The 13676-nt window shown below is 47.7% G+C and overlaps 2 protein-coding genes across 2 annotated transcripts in view; one reads left to right on the top strand and one right to left on the bottom strand.

Moving 5' to 3' along the window:
- Positions 1 to 1032, top strand: part of LOC139373908 (uncharacterized) — a 7470-nt gene extending 6438 nt beyond the window's left edge. The window contains exon 16 of the mRNA XM_071115000.1: positions 1009 to 1032. Within this exon, the coding sequence (XP_070971101.1) occupies positions 1009 to 1032 (24 nt within the window). The remainder of the gene's footprint in view (positions 1 to 1008) is intronic.
- A 1969-nt stretch (positions 1033 to 3001) lies between these two features.
- The window catches only part of LOC139373907 (arf-GAP with GTPase, ANK repeat and PH domain-containing protein 1-like), a 101774-nt gene continuing 91099 nt past the window's right edge, over positions 3002 to 13676 (bottom strand). The window contains exons 13-14 of the mRNA XM_071114999.1: positions 5368 to 5623; positions 3002 to 4622 (exon numbers count right to left, since the gene is read on the bottom strand). Of these exons, the coding sequence (XP_070971100.1) occupies positions 4413 to 4622; positions 5368 to 5623 (466 nt within the window). The 3' untranslated portion in view covers positions 3002 to 4412. The remainder of the gene's footprint in view (positions 4623 to 5367; positions 5624 to 13676) is intronic.

Below are 13676 nucleotides of genomic sequence, written 5' to 3'. Positions count from 1 at the left end.
ATACACACCTAAGCACATTGGAACATGCAGACAGCCCAGAAGTACACTAGCACCCACACAGACACACACACAGCTTAATTCCAGGCCCAGCCTAACATATCCATCTTCCCAGTTCCCACCCGTTATCCATGTTCTGATTTAACAGACATGAACAGTTATATTAAGAAGCATATTTTGTCTTTATTGAAAAGAGACACATTACAGTAGAAGTCTGTATTAGGTATCAACACGGTACTGTACAGATGACACAAACTCAATAGACCAATAATAATAACAATAATAATTAGGAGATCAATGACAATTGGAATAATAACGCTGCTTGATGCTGATAGGTCACAATAGAGGTGGATGGACTAGACTGATAACTGAACCAAACCCAAGCAGTTAGGAGGAGAGGGGTCTTCTTCCATATCTAGATAGCATTAGAACCCTATTAAATAATTTGACTGGCAGTCGTCTCGGGTTGGGTTGTGTAGCTACATACAGGAGGAATGAGCAACGACAAAGAGGTCACCAAATACACACGGGAACCAAATAAACAAAAACAAATGACCATAGTTTGTTTATTACGGTTTGTTGATTACATCTATGTACATGTGGTGAACGCTGTGCTGATGTGTCGACTGGCATGTATAGAAGGGAGAGCTGTGGCTGGTTTAATGGTACGTAAGTAACACCAGACTGATTGACATGGTGAGTGTGTCCCCCATAGTGCCCTTCTCCCTGGCAGGGACACTGATACATGTCTCAACGTCTCACATCTAAAGAGGAGATTCTAGACAGCCTGGAAACCAAACTGATATGCTCCGTTTCACCATTGAAACCAATCTTCTGGATTCCAGGCTAGCTTTTTGATGCTTCCTGAACCCAACTATAAGGGAGGACAGCTCACACTATTGGCTAATAATGACTTCCACTGGCTACTTCAGAGGGGGAAGGGAGAGCAGCTTGACCACCAATGAGGATTGTGTCCAATACGATGTCTAACCTCTTCATATCTCCCACTAGTGTGAGAGCCAGTGGCTGAGATAGGAAGTTTCAGGCCAGCAGACAATATGAGGGAAGAGACCAGGGATCTACACAAACATCCATCCATGCAAAAGTGTTCTACAGGAAAGACTTTGAGAGGAGAGGGCTGACGAGAGCATCAAACTGGATACGCAGTGCATCGTTTTGTCAGAAATAAAACGACTTGGTCTCCTCCTCAGTCAAAACCTCACAAGTGTTATTAAGGGGGAGAAATCCCTCTAGTGACGAGGGAGAGGTTTAACGCTGCTATTTCTGCTACTGCAACAATAATGTTCAATAAAGGTTTGGTCAGGTTTAGTCACTTTAGTGTTCGTGGCTGCCTGTGGACAAAGCCTGATGCCTCAGCACTTCTCATGTTAATCACACTCAACATGTTTAGCTCTTTTCACATTTCTATCGGACGCAGAGAAGCGTGTGTGTGATGTATGGGCTTGTCTACAGCATACGCAGGTATTGCAAGGTGTGTGTTGGACAGAAACACCACCGTTAGCATGGACATCTATACCTGTCCTCCATATTGCTTTAATACCTGTACAGGTGAGGCAGGAGTCACTACTTATATTAGGCGTTTATATATACACACACACACACACACACACACACACACACACACACACACACACACACACACACAAGGTAACATCAAGGGCAAAAGCAATCATAAATACGGGAGCATTTGACGCTTAGGAATGGTTTGGGGGGAGAAAGACTCATATCACACACGAGGACACACACACAGTAAGGTTTAAGAACAGGAAAAGGCAGAGGGACGTGTGCAGAGCAGAGACGTTGGCGACACGAAGAGGGACAGGAGGAAAGGAAAGCCCCTGATGCTAAACATTCCAGTAACGTTCAGTCAACCCATCACTGGCTTATTTCTCCCAATAAAAACACCACATGGGCATCGGCAAACCTCCCCTCAAACCGCAGAGAGAACACGACGCTCTCAGAGTAAAGAACTTCCTACTTCCTTCAGATACATCATGACATCACCACCAAAAGAGCTTTTCAAAAAGAGAGAAAGAAAAGCGATAGAGGAAGAGAGAGAAGTAAAATATCATTTACACACAGTAGGATTCCAGACGCAGAGAAGCCCTTCCTATCGAGTCACTGAGCAGAAAGGATGCATCCCAAATAGCTGCCTATTCCCTACATAGTGAACTTCTTTTAACCAGAATCCTATGGGCGCGGGTCAAAAGTAGTGCACTGTTCAAGGGAATAGGGTGCCATTCAGGACGCAGACGAAGAGATTCTAGAGGCAGAGACTGTATGATTGGTTGGGGAGCAACAGACATGGCTATCCAATGACAGAGAGAGGATGGAGGAAACGCATGCCGAGTACCTCAGAAGACCTGATGGGAGGCGGCCCAGAGTCTATCCTGACCTATGACGTCATATATGATGTCAGTCAACTTGACAAGGGGAAAACTCAGAGGGGGCACAAATTAGGAACTCTTCTCCGAATCAGAACAGTCTAATTCTATGAAGAAACAGTATCCATCAGATCGTAGATATTCTACAAAAGCTGACAGCCCATCATGGATTGAACTGTCAGACAAACGTCTTCTTAGATTAAATGAAATAGATTGAATAGTGATGAGCCCATCTAGTATAAATAGTGCTACATTTACACCGTGGATGCTGTTCCTGGATCAGTTGTAGATCAGTGTTAGTGAACGGGAGTATGGACCTGACAACTGATACCTGCACCACACCTAAGTAATCAACAGGAACATGACAGAGTCCTGCCTATCCGTTTCCTCCCATCCTCTGCCGATCACTATGCAACAAGACATTATCACGATCCGTTTCCTCCCATCCTCTGCCGATCCCTATGCAACAAGACATTATCACGATGCGTTTCCAGCTGAAACAGCAGATACAGTGTATATGAGGACCTGATAAAGTAAAGAAAAGGCAGAATAAAATGCAGAAGGATGAAACACTAAACAGAAAACACACTCCCCTGGTCTCTGTGTGGTGGACCAACCGTACGATGATCCTGAAGAAGGCTGATGGTCTGATACTGAGCATCACGATGCTTCCTGTACATTCTGGAGGTGGACTGTTCCTCTGAACGGATGAAATGTAAATCTAGGACTGTTGTTGAGGCGAGTGGAATTGTGGGGGTTTCAAGATCACATAGAATTGACCGTCTCTGGTCCCTGAGCCTGGAAATACATACACGCTTTTTACACCTAGCAAGTGGCTTCTAATAGAAATGACAAACTCACTTCTCTGTAGAACTGATTCATTGGTCCAGTAATTCACAATGAGATATACACAATGTGGACGTGATGAACAACCTTTTTTTAATTGAAAAGAGAAAGTGTCTGTCATGCTATCACACTTTCTGTTTTACTTCCAAGGAATATCCGATATTTAGGATTTTTTTCTCTCACTTTCTTAAACTGTTTATACAAGAAGATATTTTTGTTCCACATTAAAAAATAAAAAATAAACATCCACAGGAGAAAGAGATCACATAATTTACTGTAGAGAAGAGAGGGGAAACACTGATTATGTGGAGAACTAAAGAAGAACCAGAGTAGAAGAGGAGTTCTGTTCAGTTGATCAGTGTTCTTTGTAGTTCTTCGTAGTTCTCATGTTATAAGGTAGAGCTCCCATAACTTAAGTGAAAAGCAACCCCCCCTTCCACAACATGCTACAGAGGCCTTCTTCAAACATCCAACGTCTTTCCAAACCCGCAGGCCTCTGTTTCTGTACAGCTGAGAAAGCAGTGACATAGTAGTGATATACTGTGTGTGTGGCCTGGGTTGAAGCTGGGAGCAGATTGCAGATCGGAGTCAATAGAGGGTATATGAGAAGGGGGAGTCGCTGCTTTTCACGTGATTTTGGCCACCTCCTCCCCATGTCCCATCATGCTTAGGGCCACATGCAACCAGGTAGATAGCAGTGGGGGAAGCCGGTGACCTGACTCCACCCGGAAGTAATGCCAAGCCACCTCCTGCCCCCATGCTTTTACAGGGGAGGGCCTTGTGAGGAAATTGACAATTGGACCGAAGCACGCGGGGGAGGGGGTCATCATGATGTGGGGCAGAGAGCCAAAAGGACAGAGGGCTTCATCAACGGCAACAGGAGTGCTAGTGTCTTCTGTGTGAGATTAGTGTCAGAGTGGAGAGGGTAAGAGGTCAACGAGGGCTCTAAGACAAGGAGTGCAGAAGTAGTGGTTCCCAAAAGAGTTCAGTCATTTTCTCCCAATTCAGACTCTCTCCAAGCCCCTCACTTCCAAAAATGTCACAGTTTTTTTTCAGTCAGGATTTTGAGTGTGTAATATGCATATAATGTCACAATGTGTGTTTAGCCTGTTAATATCCTGCGAGTCGCAGTACCCAGAGGCCTCCTGAAGGGGGCGGTAGTGTTTATATGAGTGCGGTGCTGCCCGTGCTGCTGCAGCTGTTGTTGCGGTTGGTGTTGCGTCGGGACAGGTTGGGCGTGGCCATAAGTGGGTAGCGTTCATCGGGACAGCCGTACTGCAGCAGCGTGTCAACACACTCCTGGCTGCTGGCCTGCCGTGCGTACGCCAGCGCGCTGTTACCGTGGGCGTCCCTCGCCATCAGATCCACCCCGTACTGGAGGAGAGAGGGATGGCGAGAGAGCAGAGAGGAGTGAGGGGGATGAGGGAGAGAGGAGAGAGGGATGGGGGAGAGGAGAGAGAGGGATGGGGGAGAGGGAGGAGGGAGAGAGGGGGATGGGGGAGAAGAGAGAGAGGGATGGCGGAGAGGAGAGAGGGATGGGGGAGAGGGGGATGGGGGAGAAGAGAGAGAGGGATGGGGGAGAGGAGAGAGGGATGGGGGAGAGGGGGATGGGGGAGAAGAGAGAGAGGGATGGGGGAGAGGAGAGAGAGGGATGGGGGAGAGGAGAGAGAGGGATGGGGGAGAGAGGGGCAATGGGGGAGAGAGGAGAGGGGGAGAGAGGGATAGGGGAGAGAGGGATAGGGGAGAGAGGGATAGGGGAGAGAGGGGTTAGGGGAGAGAGGGGGATGGGGAAGAGAGGGGTTAGGGGAGAGAGGGGGATGGGGGAGAGAGGGGGGATGGGGGAGAGAGGGGGATGGGGGAGAGAGGGGTTAAGGGAGAGAGGGGGATGGGGGAGAGAGGGGTTAGGGGAGAGAGGGGTTAGGGGAGATAGGAGAGGGGGATAGAGGAGAGAGGAGGATGGGGGAGAGAGGAGAGAGGAGGATGGGGGAGAGAGGAGAGAGGAGAGAGGAGAGAGGGAAAGATAGAGTAAGTTATTTGACATGGCAACATCTTGGTCTACAGACAACATTCAGGGTGAGGAACCATGGACAGATCCTGTTGGTATTGTCCTCTCTCTCACCCAGATGAGGAGCTGTGTGATGACCACGTTGCCCTTGCGGCACGCCAGGTGAAGGGCGGTGCGTCCGTCTCCCTCTCCACACGTCTCGTTGACTTGCTCCCGGGAGCCGTGAGCCAGAAGCAGGATGACGCAGCGCAGGTCCTCCTCGGCCGTGGCCCTCAGCAGCTGCTGGCCCAGGGATAGGTCCACCCCCGATAGCGACGCCAGGAACAACCGCTGCTCGTATTTAGCCCGGATCCAACGCTCACGCTCCTCCCTGAGAGAGAGAAAAACACAGACTACTGGTTAAGAGGAACGATCTTAACATCTTCTCCACCTGTTCATCTAGTCACACTCCTCCCTGAGAGAGGGAAATACACAGACTACTGGTTAAGAGGAACGATCTTAACATCTTCTCCACCTGTTCATCTAGTCACGCTCCTCCCTGAGAGAGAGAAATACACAGACTACTGGTTAAGAGGAACGATCTTAACATCTTCTCCACCTGTTCATCTAGTCACGCTCCTCCCTGAGAGAGAGAAATACACAGACTACTGGTTAAGAGGAACGATCTTAACATCTTCTCCAACTGTTCATCTAGTCACACTCCTCCCTGGAGAAGGAACACATAGGACAGAAGGGGGATGTCCACCATTGTTCTAGTTCACCTAGCAGTGTGGATATCTGTTGACTGTTACAGGGTTATCTGTTGACTGTTACAGGGATGATATCTGTTGACTGTTACAGGGATGATATCTGTTGACTGTTACAGGGATGATATCTGCTGACTGTTACAGGGATGATATCTGCTGACTGTTACAGGGATGATATCTGCTGACTGTTACAGGGATGATATCTGTTGACTGTTACAGGGATGATATCTGCTGACTGTTACAGGGATGATATCTGCTGACTGTTACAGGGATGAAAGAACTGAAAACTGCTGTTCACAAATGCTCTCCATCCAACCTCACTGAGCTCGAGCTGTTTTGCAAGGAGGAATGGGAAAAAATGTCAGTCTCTCGATGTGCAAAACTGATAGAGCCATACCCCAAGCGACTTACAGCTGTAATCGCAGCAAAAGGTGGCGCTACAAAGTATTAACTTAAGGGGCCTGAATAATTTTGCACGCCCAATTTTTCAGTTTTTGATTTGTTAAAAAAAGTTTTAAATATCCAATAAATGTTGTTCCACTTCATGATTGTGTCCCACTTGTTGATTCTTCACAAAAAAATACAGTTTTATATCTTTATGCTTGAAGCCTGAAATGTGGCAAAAGGTCGCAAAGTTCAAGGGGGCCGAATACTTTCGCAAGGCACTGTATCTGCTGACTGTTACAGGGATGATATCTGCTGACTGTTACAGGGATGATATCTGCTGACTGTTACAGGGATGATATCTGCTGACTGTTACAGGGATGATATCTGCTGACTGTTACAGGGATGATATCTGCTGACTGTTACAGGGATGATATCTGCTGACTGTTACAGGGATGATATCTGCTGACTGTTGCAGGGATGATATCTGCTGACTGTTACAGGGATGATATCTGCTGACTGTTACAGGGATGATATCTGCTGACTGTTACAGGGATGATATCTGCTGACTGTTACAGGGATGATATCTGCTGACTGTTGCAGGGATGATATCTGCTGACTGTTGCAGGGATGATATCTGCTGACTGTTACAGGGATGATATCTGCTGACTGTTACAGGGATATCTACTGACTGTTACAGGGATGATATCTGCTGACTGTTACAGGGATGATATCTGCTGACTGTTACAGGGATGATATCTGCTGACTGTTACAGGGATGATATCTGCTGACTGTTACAGGGATGATATCTGCTGACTGTTACAGGGATATCTACTGACTGTTACAGGGATGATATCTGCTGACTGTTACAGGGATGATATCCGCTGACTGTTACAGGGATGATATCTGCTGACTGTTACAGGGATGATATCTACTGACTGTTACAGGGATGATATCTGCTGACTGTTACAGGGATGATATCTGCTGACTGTTACAGGGATGATATCTGCTGACTGTTACAGGGATGATATCTGCTGACTGTTACAGGGATGATATCTGCTGACTGTTACAGGGATATCTACTGACTGTTACAGGGATGATATCTGCTGACTGTTACAGGGATGATATCTGCTGACTGTTACAGGGATGATATCTACTGACTGTTACAGGGATGATATCTGCTGACTGTTACAGGGATGATATCTGCTGACTGTTACAGGGATGATATCTGCTGACTGTTACAGGGATATCTACTGACTGTTACAGGGATGATATCTGCTGACTGTTACAGGGATGATATCTGCTGACTGTTACAGGGATGATATCTACTGACTGTTACAGGGATATCTACTGACTGTTACAGGGATGATATCTGCTGACTGTTACAGGGATGATATCTGCTGACTGTTACAGGGATATCTACTGACTGTTACAGGGATATCTACTGACTGTTACAGGGATATCTACTGGGTCTCTTTGGGAAGCACAGGACCATTCTTAGCAAGAGCCTTGAGTTCAGATGGTAAAAAAGTGAATGGAAGAGTGGGTTAACTAGGACTGGGTTAACTAGGACTATGTTAACTAGCCTAATCTGTGAAGGAGAAAGACACCATGTTAACCCCATAGCGCTGAGAGAGACCAGGAGAGAGGGAGACAAGGAGAGAGACCAGGAGAGAGAGAGACAAGGAGAGAGAGAGACCAGGATAAAGAGAGTCAAGGAGAAAGAGAGACCAGGAGAAAGAGAGACAAGGAGAAAGAGAGACAAGGAGAGAGGGAGACCAGGAGAAAGAGAGACAAGAAGAGAGAGACCAGGAGAGCGAGACCAGGAGAGCGAGACCAGGAGAGAGAGAGAGAGAGGGGGGAAGCGGGGCAGTGTGAGTACAGAGTGGTAACAGTTTCCAGCCACTCAATCTAATCCTGTGATGTGATAGCGCTAATCTCTCCCTAATCCCCGCCATGTAAACACAGCCTTTCAGCCCAATTGGGATTATCCATGCATCAATCCTCCCGTTAGAAAGGAGAGGAACCACAGTGGCCTGGGGAGAGGATAGGGGAGGGACAGGAGTGAGGATATAGAGCTGTCCTGTATCCCTAGAAACAACAGTCCCCCTCAGGGGGTCCTGGGTCCCCCACTAGCCAGGATATGGAGAACACAGTATAGTGGAACCTCACTGCTGGCTCACTTCCTCTGTAATGACCTACCCTGGGTGGAGGGTTAGGCCTGAGAGAGAGCATTACATACACACACCAGGAGAGAGAAAGACATGGATATACAGTAAAAGTCAATCATCTACTGTTTCAAGGATTTTTCTTTGTTTTTACTATTTTCTACATTGTAGAATAATAGTCAAGACATCAAAACTATGGAAACAAAAAAGTGTTAAACAAAATGAAAATATATTTTATATTTCAGATTCTTCAACATGGCCACCCTTTGCCTTGATGACTTTGTAGACTCTTGGCATTCTCTCAACCAGCTTCACCTGGAATGCTTGAAGGAGTTCCTACATATGCTGTGCATTTGTTGGCTGCTTTTCCTTCACTATGTGGTCCAACTCATCCCAAACCATCTCAATTGGGTTGAGGTCGGGTGATTGGAGGCCAGGTCATCTCATGCAGCACTCCATCACTCTCCTTCTTGGTCAAATAGCCCTTACACAGCCAAGAGGTGTGTTGGGTCATTGTCCTGTTAAAAACAAATTATTGTCCCACTAAACACAAACCAGATGGGTTGGTGTATCACTGCAGAATGCTGTGGTAGCCATGCTGGTTAAGTGTGCCTTGAATTCTAAATAAATCACAGACAGTGTCACCAGCAAAGCACCCCCACACCACCTCCTCCATGCTTCACGGTGGGAACCACACATACGGAGATCATCCATTCACCTACTCTGCATCTCACAAAGACAAGGCGGTTGGAACGAAAAATCTCAAATTTGGACTCATCAGACCAAAGCACAGATTTCCACCGTTCTAATATCCATTGCTTGTGTTTTTTGGCCCAAGAAAGAATCTTCTTATTGGTGTCTTTAGTAGTGGTTTCTTTGCAGCAGTTTGACCACAAAGGCCTGATTCACGCAGTTTCCTCTGAACAGTTGATGTTGAGATGTGTCTGTTACTTGAACTCTGAAGCATTTGTTTGGGCTGCAATTTCTGAGGCTGATAACTCTGATGAACTTACCCTCTGCAGCAGAGGTAACTCTGGGTCTTCCTTTCCTGTGGCGGTCCTCATGAGAGCCAGTTTCATCATAGCGCTTGGTTTAAGCGACTGCACAAAGTTCTTGAAGGCCCAGATTGACTGACCTTCATGTCTTAAAGTAATGATGGACTGTCATTTCTCTTTGCTTATTTGAGCTGTTCTTGCCATAATATGGACTTGGTCTTTTACCAAATAGGGCTATCTTCTGTATACCACCTCTACTTTGTCACAACACAACTGATTGGCTCAAAGGCACTGAGGAAAGAAATTACACAAATTAACAAGGCATACCTGATAATTGAAATGCATTCCAGGTGACTACCTCATGAAGCTGGTTGAGAGAATGCCAAGAGTGTGCAAAGCTGTTATCAAGGCAACAAAGAAGAATCTCAAATATAAAATATATTTTGATTACTACATGATTCCATGTGTGTTATTTCATAGTTTTAATGTCTTCACTATTATTCTACAATGTAGAAAATAGTACAAATAAAGAAAAACCCTTAAACGAGTAGGTGTGTCCAAACTTTTGACTGGTACTGTATGTAGAGTGTGAATCAAACCTTTCCATATCCCCTCCTACTGTTAGTGCACTGCTTTTCAAGATCTTTTAAACACTGCCAAAGATTTGGAATTTTGTTGAGACCCTCAAATTCAACAAAGCCAATGACAGCAACCTAGTCACCCACCAGAGGTTTCTGACCCACTGTCTGGGAACCACTAAGGACTGGTCATGAAATGCTGGCTTCTCAAGGCAACAGGGCTGTCTATGGACTGCCTATATGTTGACAGGTCTGAGGTGTAGGGGATAACGAAGTCGCCTCGTCAGCCATAACAGAAGATGAGTGATGAGACCTTAGGGTGTCTCAGAGGGTTAACCTCAAACAGACCCATTGACGGAAGTAATTACAAATTAGCCGCGTGTGGAGGGTCTCTCTCTCTCTGCAGGAGAAAGCGTTTTATCAGAGCGCGAGGGGGGCAGACGGACAGATGATAAAAATAGTCAATCTATAGCCCTGGGGATCGATGCCCTGCGACATCCTTCTTAATCAAAGCCTCGGCAACGGGATGACTGGGCCCAACCCCCGGCAACGATTTCCTTTTTCCTTCAAACCACTGCAACCGTGGCTGAGCATCCACACACACACACACACACACACACACACACACACACACACACACACACACACACACACACACACACACACACACACACACACACACACACACACACACACACACACACACACATCTAGCTAATATCAAAACGTTAGAAATTGGTTTCTGGCTAAACTTGTCTCAAAGTAGCTATAGGCCAGGAAGGAGGATGTTCATTCACTAACTTCTGTGGTTATACAGAAAGGATGGTGGGAGGAGAGAGAGACAGACAAATACAACTAGATGGAGAGTTTGAGGTGTGGGAACCCAGTAGAATCTCATTAACTCTCTCCCCAGAGAATAGACAGTGTGTTGCGTTTGGTTGTGTGTGTGTGTTTGAGGGGGTGTAACCTAGGTATGGGGGCCTGCCTGCCACATTACCCTCTCTGGTCGGGGGCTAGCCTAGCAGGACGGAATGTCCCTGGTCTTCCTGCCTGTCCCGGGGAGAGAGTGAGGAGGCTGGGCGGAGGTACACGGGCCAGAGCCCCGGGACAAAGCCCCAGGGAGGGGTGGGCAGGGAGGGTCTCGGCAGGGGTCTGGGCCCTCGTCTCTCTGGGTGTGTGTGGAGGAAATACGGAGGCAGCACTTCACTGCTTCCTGGCACGCATGCCTTCCCCAGAGGACAGAGTTGCTATGGCTGGAGTCTGGGCCTTCCCCAGAGGACAGAGTTGCTATGGCTGGAGTCTGGGCCTTCCCCAGAGGACAGAGTTGCTATGGGCTGGAGTCTGGGTCTTCCCCAGAGGACAGAGTTGTTATGGGCTGGAGTCTGGGTCTTCCCCAGAGGACAGAGTTGTTATGGGCTGGAGTCTGGGTCTTCTCCAGGACAGAGTTGTTATAGGCTGGAGTCTCGGTCTTCTCCAGGACAGAGTTGTAATGGGCTGGAGTCTGGGTCTTCTCCAGGACAGAGTTGTAATGGGCTGGAGTCTGGGTCTTCTCCAGGACAGAGTTGTTATAGGCTGGAGTCTGGGTCTTCTCCAGGACAGAGTTGTTATGGACTGGAGTCTGGGTCTTCTCCAGGACAGAGTTGTTATGGGCTGGAGTCTGGGTCTTCTCCAGGATGGAGTTGTTATGGGCTGGAGTCTGGGTCTTCTCCAGGACAGAGTTGTTATAGGCTGGAGTCTGGGTCTTCTCCAGGACAGAGTTGTTATAGGCTGGAGTCTGGGTCTTCTCCAGGACAGAGTTGTTATGGGCTGGAGTCTGGGTCTTCTCCAGGACAGAGTTGTTATAGGCTGGAGTCTGGGTCTTCTCCAGGACAGAGTTGTTATGGGCTGGAGTCTGGGTCTTCTCCAGGACAGAGTTGTTATGGGCTGGAGTCTGGGTCTTCTCCAGGACAGAGTTGTTATGGGCTGGAGTCTGGGTCTTCTCCAGGACAGAGTTGTTATGGGCTGGAGTCTGGGTCTTCTCCAGGACAGAGTTGTTATGGGCTGGAGTCTGGGTCTTCTCCAGGACAGATTTGTTATGGGCTGGAGTCTGGGTCTTCTCCAGGACAGAGTTGTTATGGGCTGGAGTCTGGGTCTTCTCCAGGACAGAGTTGTTATGGGCTGGAGTCTGGGTCTTCTCCAGGACAGATTTGTTATGGGCTGGAGTCTGGGTCTTCTCCAGGACAGAGTTGTTATAGGCTGGAGTCTGGGTCTTCTCCAGGACAGAGTTGTTATAGGCTGGAGTCTGGGTCTTCTCCAGGACAGAGTTGTTATAGGCTGGAGTCTGGGTCTTCTCCAGGACAGAGTTGTTATGGACTGGAGTCTGGGTCTTCTCCAGGACAGAGTTGTTATGGGCTGGAGTCTGGGTCTTCTCCAGGATGGAGTTGTTATGGGCTGGAGTCTGGGTCTTCTCCAGGACAGAGTTGTTATAGGCTGGAGTCTGGGTCTTCTCCAGGACAGAGTTGTTATAGGCTGGAGTCTGGGTCTTCTCCAGGACAGAGTTGTTATGGGCTGGAGTCTGGGTCTTCTCCAGGACAGAGTTGTTATAGGCTGGAGTCTGGGTCTTCTCCAGGACAGAGTTGTTATGGGCTGGAGTCTGGGTCTTCTCCAGGACAGAGTTGTTATGGGCTGGAGTCTGGGTCTTCTCCAGGACAGAGTTGTTATGGGCTGGAGTCTGGGTCTTCTCCAGGACAGAGTTGTTATGGGCTGGAGTCTGGGTCTTCTCCAAGATGGAGTTGTTATGGGCTGGATCCTGGGTCTTCTCCAGGACAGAGTTGTTATGGGCTGGATCCTGGGTCAGGCAGAGACAAGGGCCCAGACACACACACACACGCGCGCGCGCCATGTTGTACACAATGGGAACGGACAAACTCAGGGTGGTGACAGCACGTCCCACAGTAAGGGAGAAGATGAAGTGTCCACATTCACACACGGTCACAGGACAGGATGGATGTCCCCTACAATGGCCTCCACAACACGTGACAAACCCCCCCCCCCCCCACTGACTTAGGTAATGAAACACTAAACTGTTGTTTCCAACACTGCTAATATACCCTACTGACAAGCACATAGCGACATTATCCCCCCTGAATGAGAAAATACACTAGTAAGAATGAATCCATTACTAAGTGATTTTCCAACTGACATTTGGTGTTCATCTTGAAAGGCATTAAGGGGTAGCATGCTACCATTATCCTCTGGTTAGAGTATTGAGAGCAGTTTGGAAACTAGAAAGGCTAATTGGACTAATTAGCTACTCAGAAAGGCTCTCTGACAAAAGCTGAGGGCCCCCCCCCCCCTCCGTGTGTCTAAGAGAGGTACCTGTCTGACTGCAGCTCACTGTTCCCCCATGTTTGTCTCACTTATCACATTGGATTAGAGGACAGGCTGCAGCACCACGGAGCACTGTGAAGATAATTAACCACAGGTCCTGCTCAGACAGACTGACAGGGACACAACCACACACACACTCCCCACAACCCCTATTCTCTCTCACCACCTACAGCAAATGCTTAA

This window comes from Oncorhynchus clarkii, chromosome 18 (genome assembly GCF_045791955.1).
Source record: "Oncorhynchus clarkii lewisi isolate Uvic-CL-2024 chromosome 18, UVic_Ocla_1.0, whole genome shotgun sequence".
In the NCBI taxonomy this organism is placed as follows: Eukaryota; Metazoa; Chordata; class Actinopteri; order Salmoniformes; family Salmonidae; genus Oncorhynchus; species Oncorhynchus clarkii.
This window is presented reverse-complemented; position numbering and strand designations above follow the sequence as displayed.